At 38.7% G+C, this 8,089-nt stretch overlaps 1 protein-coding gene across 1 annotated transcript in view; it reads left to right on the plus strand.

The window, feature by feature from the left end:
* The window catches only part of dcaf13 (ddb1 and cul4 associated factor 13), a 122,203-nt gene extending 115,484 nt beyond the window's left edge, over positions 1 to 6,719 (plus strand). The window contains exons 10-11 of the mRNA XM_067981474.1: positions 3,014 to 3,177; positions 6,395 to 6,719. Of these exons, the coding sequence (XP_067837575.1) occupies positions 3,014 to 3,177; positions 6,395 to 6,482 (252 nt within the window). The 3' untranslated portion in view covers positions 6,483 to 6,719. The remainder of the gene's footprint in view (positions 1 to 3,013; positions 3,178 to 6,394) is intronic.
* Positions 6,720 to 8,089: the final 1,370 nt, after the last annotated feature.

Below are 8,089 nucleotides of genomic sequence, written 5' to 3' on the forward strand. Positions count from 1 at the left end.
TGTTTAAAAAGCCCATCTTTGTCCTAATGCCATGTCTAACTTGCCTCATCTCTAACTGGTATACAATATTCCATCTTGCATATTGCATTATCTGGTGGAAGACTCAAAAATGTGTTGTGTGGTAGCCAGAGAGTTTTGAGCTATTATATCTTTGTCTAAAGTGAAACTGATGAGGGGATGGACATATGAGGAAAGGTTGAGTAGATTGGGACTCTAGTCATTGGAGTTCAGAAGAATGAGAGGCGATCTTATTGAAACATATAAGATTGTGAAGGGGCTTGATCGGGTGGATGCGGTAAGGATGTTCCCAAGGATGGGTGAAACTAGAATTAGGGGTCATAATCTTAGAATAAGGGGCTGCTCTTTCAAAACTGAGATGAGGAGAAACTTCTTCACTCAGAGGGTAGTAGGTCTGTGGAATTTGCTGCCCCAGGAAGCTGTGGAAGCTACATCATTAAATAAATTTAAAACAGAAATAGACAGTTTCCTAGAAGTAAAGGGAATTAGGGGTTACGGGGAGCGGGCAGGAAATTGGACATGAATTTAAGTTTGAGGTTAGGATCATTTCAGCCATGATCTTATTGAATGGCGGAGCAGGCTCGAGGGGCCAATTGGCCTACTCCTGCTCCTATTTCTTATGTTCTTATTCTTCTAAACTCTAGAAAACACAGGCTTAGTCTACTCAATCCCTCCTCATAAGACAATCCCACCATCCCAGGAATCAGTCTGGTGAACCTTCTATGGCAAGTATATCCTTTCTTAGGTAAGGAGAACAAAATTGTACACAATATTCCAGGTGCGTTCTCACCAAGGCCCTATAATAATTGCAGTAAGACATCTTTACTCCTGTAATCAAATCCTCTTGTAATAAAGGCCATCATACCATTTGCTTCCTAATTGTTTGCTGCACCTACATGTTAGCTCTCAGTGACTCATGTACAAGGACACCCAGACATTAACATTTCCCAATCTCTCACCATTTAAAAAATCCTCTGCATTTCTGTTTTTCCTACCAAAGTGGATAACTTCACATTTTTCCACATTATATTCCATCTGCCATGTTCTTGCCCACTCATTTAGCCTGTCTATATCCCCTTGAAGCCTCTTTGCATCCTTACTCACTAGCGCGGGGCACTGTTTATCTACCTTGTTGCGAAGGCATTCGGATAAAGTGCCTTTAATTTTGCCTTTTTAACATTTTTTCCTATTGGCTACTAAATCAAACCCATTTATCTCTTTGTGCCATTAATTAGTTTATCTTGCTACGAATGCTTCGTGCATTCAGATAAAGTATCTTTTGCTTTATCTTTTTACTATTTTTCCCTGATTTGACCTTATTCACTGATGCACTATTACTGTTAAACTCTCTGTCCCTTCCTGTTACACTCTGCTTATCTTTAGCCAAATCGCTACACTGCTCTATGGCCTTGACTTTTTTCTTTAGATGTATAAATTTCCCCTCACCTCAACCCCCCCCCCCACCACCTCTTTTTTTAGTTTAAAGCCCTGTCGACAGCCCTAGTTTTTCGATTCGCCAGGACACTGGACCCAGCCCGGTTTAAGTGGAGCCCGTCCCAATGGATCAGCTCCCTCTTTCCCCAGGACTGGTGCCAGTGCCCCATGAATCAAAACCCCTGTCTCCCACACCTTTGAGCCACGCATTTAACTCTCTGATCTGTTTGACCCTATGCCAATTTGCGCGTGGTAATAATATTTAGGCACTGGACTGTAAATGAACTTCGGAATCCTTTCAGCACATGTCCCTCTCTCAGTACCACCCCTCTCAATTCAATTCTAACATTCCTATTATTTCCTATTCTCCTCTTCTTCTCCCTCCCCCCAACCCCCCAGCTATTTATATTTTTCCTCAATCCGCAAAAATGCTTCTTAGCCATTTGTTTCATTCTGAAGCTCCATAATCTGATGTGTGCTTCTCTACAGAATTGGGAACATTCAGTGATTGTGCTGATAATTTTAGTTCAAAAAGCTAAAAAAACACTTTGAGCTGAAATGTTGCCCACTTGGACGGGAGAGGATTTGCTTATTAGACATTCAAAGTGTGTACATGGTCATCTATTTTCTCCTTTGCCTCCCCTTGCAATAGTAGTCCACAACTGAACTACTGGACCATGCATTTTCAATATTTCCTTTTGGTCTTTTCATTTCTCTTCCCCCACCTCGGCCACAAATATTCTGTAATCTGTTAAGAGTATAAAAAGAATACTGATGTTCAGTTGATGAACTGCTCATTAAAATTTCATCTGTGTATAAATACAACAGTATGCCACTGTTGCCTATTTCGGCTGGAATTCATTTTATCAATGCACCTTTTTAAATTTCTCACATTTGACAAAAATTCCAAGTGGTTCCTTTTAAACCATCCTTTAAAATGTAATAGATTTTGCTTTTTTGTTCATGGATATTTATTTAACTTTTAAATCATTTTATTTGTTTGGACTATGTAAAGTGTAATCTCTTTAAAGTACTGCCCTGGCATGGCACTTCACCTTTTTAATTGGTTTTTACATAATTGTTGCTGGGCAAAGGCAAGAGATAATGTCGTCAATTTTATTTTAAAATGGTCCCTTTTAGTTACACAATTAAATGTTGTTGATGTTTAATTTTGATCAGATATCCTTACAATCAAAACACTTCAGCATATTGAGTTTCTTTTCTTTGGTTCAGTTTGTATTCCAACTTTTCTGTTAAGATTTATTTTTACTGGTTTTAATGCAAATAACTGTATGCTACCATAAGGAAAATGTTTAGACTTTGAATTATGATGTTACCAAAGTACTAAATAGTATTTAATAAATATTGATTAAGTTACATTGCAAGGAATATTAATGCTGATAAATTAGTAATTAAAAAACTTTATTAAAAATTGTCAGTGGTTTGGGAGGGACATGAAGCTTGAAAACCCAAATCTGAAGAACTTAGTTGTATTTTGTGTTCTTGAATAGTGTAATTGAAGAATTTAGATGCATTAATACCATTTATTTTTCTGCTTTAGCTTGCACCGAGAGAGAAGGCTGCTTTGAACTACAACCAAAAACTTAAAGAAAAATTCCAGCACCATCCTCACATCAAACGTATAGCCCGTCACCGTCATTTGCCTAAAATGATTTACAACCAGTCTAAGGAACTGCGCATTATGAGGGAAGCACGACGCAGAAAGTATGTTTCAAAAACTATCCTGCAATACAACACCCTGTATATAATGTTTTCTACGTCCTATTTTAACTAAAGTTTGATTCAGAACTTTTTAAAAGTACCCAAAATATACTACATTCAAACATAAAGCTGCAGTTCAAAAATTAGGCTACGTATAACCTGACTAGATATGCCATTGTTATTTGATGAATGCAATCTTAGTGGGTTTTCCAATGCACTATGCTGCAGAGAGGTAGAATGAGTTTGGATCCACAGTAACCCATCTGGTGTTTCCAATCTTGCCTGTACCCTCAGGTGATGGCAAGTAGCGGAGAAGTGCTCTCATACAGAGAGGGAGGTAAAATAATTAATCTTCCCATCCACTCTTGCACATCATCTAAGAGTTGGTTACAGAGTGGCACTAACAGCAACTAGTGAACTAATCTTGGAATGAGCCACAACTAATTTAGATCTATTTAACTGAAGAATGACACTTTTGCATTTTTTAATCTGTGTTTCTACTAGTTCCTCCCAGCTTACTTCATCCAACCCTCAACATATCCTTCTATTCCTTTCTCCCTTGAGTACTTATCTAGCTCCCCTTAAATGCATCAATGCTAATCGCCTCAACCACTCCCATGTGGTAGCAAGTTCCACATTTTCACCACTCTCTTAAGGAATTCAGGAGAAATATCTTTACTCATTGAATTTATTCGTGACTATCTTATATTTACGGCCCCTGGTTTTGGACCCCCCCCACAAGTGGAAACATCTTCTCTACGTCTACCCTATTGAATCCCTTCATAATTGCAAAGACCTCTCAGGTCACCTCTAAGTCTTCTCTAGAGAAAAGAGCACTAGCCTGTTCAGTATGATAAAAAAATTAGTCAATGGAGGAGGGACAACATTGAAAGCAAAATTGCTGTGTTTAATTTTTAATATTTTACCTATAAGCTGATTTTTATGAATGAGCTCCCATTGAACTTCAAAATCATCTCTACAGTTAGTTAACTGTACTTTTAAGGATTAGGGTTAATACAGTAGTCTATTACTGATGTTTGTGTAGATTTATTAATTGTTTAATTTAATAATTGTTTCAATGTCCCAGTGTAGCAGCTGAAAAGCTACAAAACTGGATAGTCCACAGAGCTAAAAATTGCTACTGCATCTGCTAGCTGTCAAAGGGTTAATGTATGAGTAAAGATCAGATTCCTGCTTCACATCCAGGATCCAGAATTCTCATTTCCTAATGTTACCTCCTTGCTGTATAAATAAAAACAGGAAATGCTAGAAATACAGCGTAGGAACATTAGCATTTGAAAAGAGTGTAGAGAGGTTAACATTTTGGGTCTTCACCTTTTGACAAAGCTGGAAATTGAAAGTTAAGTAAGCTCCTTTTATAGAGATGAACAAATGGAGGAGAGTGGAGAGGAGGCCAGGCAGAAGTCAAGAATTGGGAATGATTATTCCTAGTGGAGTGCCAGTTAATGGATTTAATCACTTGCAAACAGATTTTTAAAAAAGCTATAAAGAAGTGATATGAAAGGATTATCTCAATGAGGAAGTAAACAGACATTAAAAGAACTAGAGGGCAGGAAAATGGTTAGAAGTAGGGGCAAGTAATGAGAAAGATGCGCACACAGTTTTTAAAAAAAAACTTTCAAAATGGGGGCGGGTGAAGTGGCAGTTAGATGACAGAAATGGGCAAAAAAATGGGAGAGATAGCTGAAATCACTGACCAGACCAGATGGCTCCAGCATAGCCAGGACTAAGAGAAATTGTGTAAGGGAGGTGGGTGGTGGGGTGCTGAAATGGCAAACAACAGGGAGATTAGGAAAGCGTTTTTTTCATTTTCTGTGAGCACTTTTGTTCATTAGTTACAAAAATATTGGAGATGGGAAAAAAAGTTAGTTTTGACTGGATGGAGTAGTTGGAGGTGGGAGGTTATGTGATGAAACCTCGAGGAATACGTCCATCCAGAGTTGGCAACCCTAGTTTGGGAAGAAGTGAATATATAGATGGCATTTGTACAGAGGGAGTGAGTGAGAGCGCTAAGCAAGGGAAATGGGGCGGACGTGGACACGTGCCCTGTCGCCTATAGGAGAAAGGACATTTCAGAAGCTGCAGTACAGAAAGTGGAGACGTCAAAGCAAATACGATGGAGACAGACATTGGGAGAAAGAGATGTGGTCTTTGCAGGAAGAGAGGTAGGAAGAGGGTACCTTTGAGCTTATAATAAATGTCTGTGGAAAGCCTTCCTTTCCAACCCCTCCGCAACCCCCAGCAACTGTTTTTTTTTAAAAAAAATATGTAATTTGCTTTCTCATCAATTTTGAGACAACGTAAAGTCTTTTTTTTGTTTTAGCTGACAAATAGGGTCTGCCAATGACTCTCTCCTGGCCGGCCTTCCATCTTCCATCCTCCATAAACTTGAGCTCAACTAAAACTCTGTTGTGTGAATCCTAACTCACACCAAGTCCCGTTCACCCAAAATTGACACCAAGCCACATAAGGAGATATTAGGACAAGTGACCAAAAGCTTGGTCAAAGAGATAGGTTTAAAGAGTGTCTTAAAGGAGGAGAGATGGAGAGGAGAGGAGGGGAGGGGTTTAAGGAGGGAATTCCAGAGCTTAGGGCCTAGGCAGCTGGAGGCACAAGAGGCAAGATTTGGAGGAGCACAGAGATCTTGGAGGGTTGGAGGAGGTTCACTGACCTACATTGGCTCTCGCTCTGGGAACACCTCGATTTTAAAATTCTCATCCTTGTTTTCAAATCCCTCCATGGTGTTGCCCCTCCCTATCTCCGTTACCTCCTCCAGCCCTACAACTCTCTGAGATCTCTGTGTTCCTCTAATTCTTGCCTCTTGCACATCCCTAATTTTAATCACTCCACCATTGGTGGCCTAGGCCCTAAGCTCTGGAATTCCCTCCCTAAATCTCTCTACCTCTCCTCCTTTAAGACGCTCCTTAAAACCTACCTCTTTGACCAAGCTTTTGGTCACTTGTCCTAATATCTCCTTATGTGGCTCAGTGTCTGTTTTGTTTGATAACGCTTCTGTGAAGCACCTTGGGATGTTTTACTACATTAAAGGTGCTATATAAATGCAAGTAGATGTGTGTATGATTTTTGGCATTTGAAGAGAAGATGCTACAATTAGCAGTAGGTATGAAAGTATATTAATGTTTAAATAAGTATTTAACCAAACAAGAGTACCTCATTACAAACTCACTCATCTTTTCAGGGAACTGAATCGTCGCAAGCACAGCAAACCAGGATCCGTACCATTTGTCTCCGAGAAGAAGAAGCATATCGTGGCTGTGGTGAAATAGTTATTCTGTCTGTGTTACAACAGAGTGTCTTAATTATTGGGCAATATTTCAGAACTGAACTTTTGCAAAATTTAGACGGAGTTACAAAAATCCAAATAATGTTGCCTAAGGATTTAAAATACTTTTTCAGAAGCTGATTAAGATAAACATTTGAAATATAACTTCATTAAGAATTTTATGTATAACCTGCTTTCCTGGACAACTTAACTTTTCTGGAAATAAATTATCATAACAATACACTGCGTGGAACTCAAATTATGCCAACTATCTAGTAACTGAGCGCTTTATGTTCTTAAAGCCTTAGTGTTCATTAAACTATTTAAATACTGATCACATGCAATAATGGTGAAAATATGGAAGTACAGAGTCAATATTTGAAGAAGTTTGTTTGCATTCTAAAAATGACAGTTGTATAATCTATAACTGGGATTTTTTTAATGTACATTAGACAACTAAATATGGAGAACATCGGTTTAAAAAACTGTTCTCATGATTTAAGTGGTAAAGATAAATGAAAATATGTAAGTCAAGTATCTGATTCTCATTTCAGCATTGTGTTTTGACTGACTTACCAATTTACCCACTTTGAATTACTTCAATTTATCAAAATTCAAATACTGGTCTTATGATCACATTCATTTCATACACAGATAAACATAAAAGGACACAAATGTAATAAAGCTATTAATTGTTATGGATTATATTGTCTTTAACGTTTCTACTGCTTTGAGAAGATTTTTGTTTTGAAAATAAAAAAAAGTTTGCTTGTTGCAACTGACCATGCATAGCATTCTCCAGAGGCAAGTAAATTAATCAGACAAAGCCTTGAAGATTAATCTATCTGATGTTTCCCTTCTTTCCCCTCCCCCAATGTAATCAAGCAAAAACTTCAGGTACAATCTATATGAGTAAACCCTGATCTGTTGCATTCCAAGTCCCTGCAGGCCTGGAATCATAACCCTAGATTTTCCACTACTGCAACAGCGTCAATTGAGCAGCCAGTAGTGGAAAATGATTGTGCATTTTATTTAAATATTCTTTCGGGAGGGGGAATGTTCTGTACACTATTTCCCGACACTCAGGCATGCAATGTCATTTCTAAAGGGCACAGGCTTTGTTCTGCAATATTTTTGTAATTTTTGTTGACATTTCTGTACATTTTTTTTTCTGCTGGTACTTTGGTTGTCATAAGCCCCTTTATGTCATGTGTTTAATTTTTTTCACCCAGCCAATTACTGTCACCAATGAGAATCCTGTCTGAGGTGTTTGGAGGAGGACCTTTGGAGGGACCGGTAGGGAGGTCAGGCTCTGAGAGTTGGTTTTGTCCATCCTCACACCCACATCTGCAGACAGAAGTGGCCAGACTTCACGTTGACAGTCAATTAGTGCACGAGGTTCCTATTCCCCAAGGAAACTAGGGCAGCAGACCTGATAGCATAACTAAGATATGTGAATACCTGACTTACCTTAATGCTGGATATACCTCTGAAGCACCCCAATCACAGTATATCACTCCTTCAGTGGCATTGCATTGGAAAAGGCATGCCAGGGAAATCAACAGCAGCTGCACTTAGCAAGATGCCACCAGCCATTTCTACAAGCTCTGA

Source organism: Heptranchias perlo, chromosome 3, assembly GCF_035084215.1.
Source record: "Heptranchias perlo isolate sHepPer1 chromosome 3, sHepPer1.hap1, whole genome shotgun sequence".
In the NCBI taxonomy this organism is placed as follows: domain Eukaryota; kingdom Metazoa; phylum Chordata; class Chondrichthyes; order Hexanchiformes; family Hexanchidae; genus Heptranchias; species Heptranchias perlo.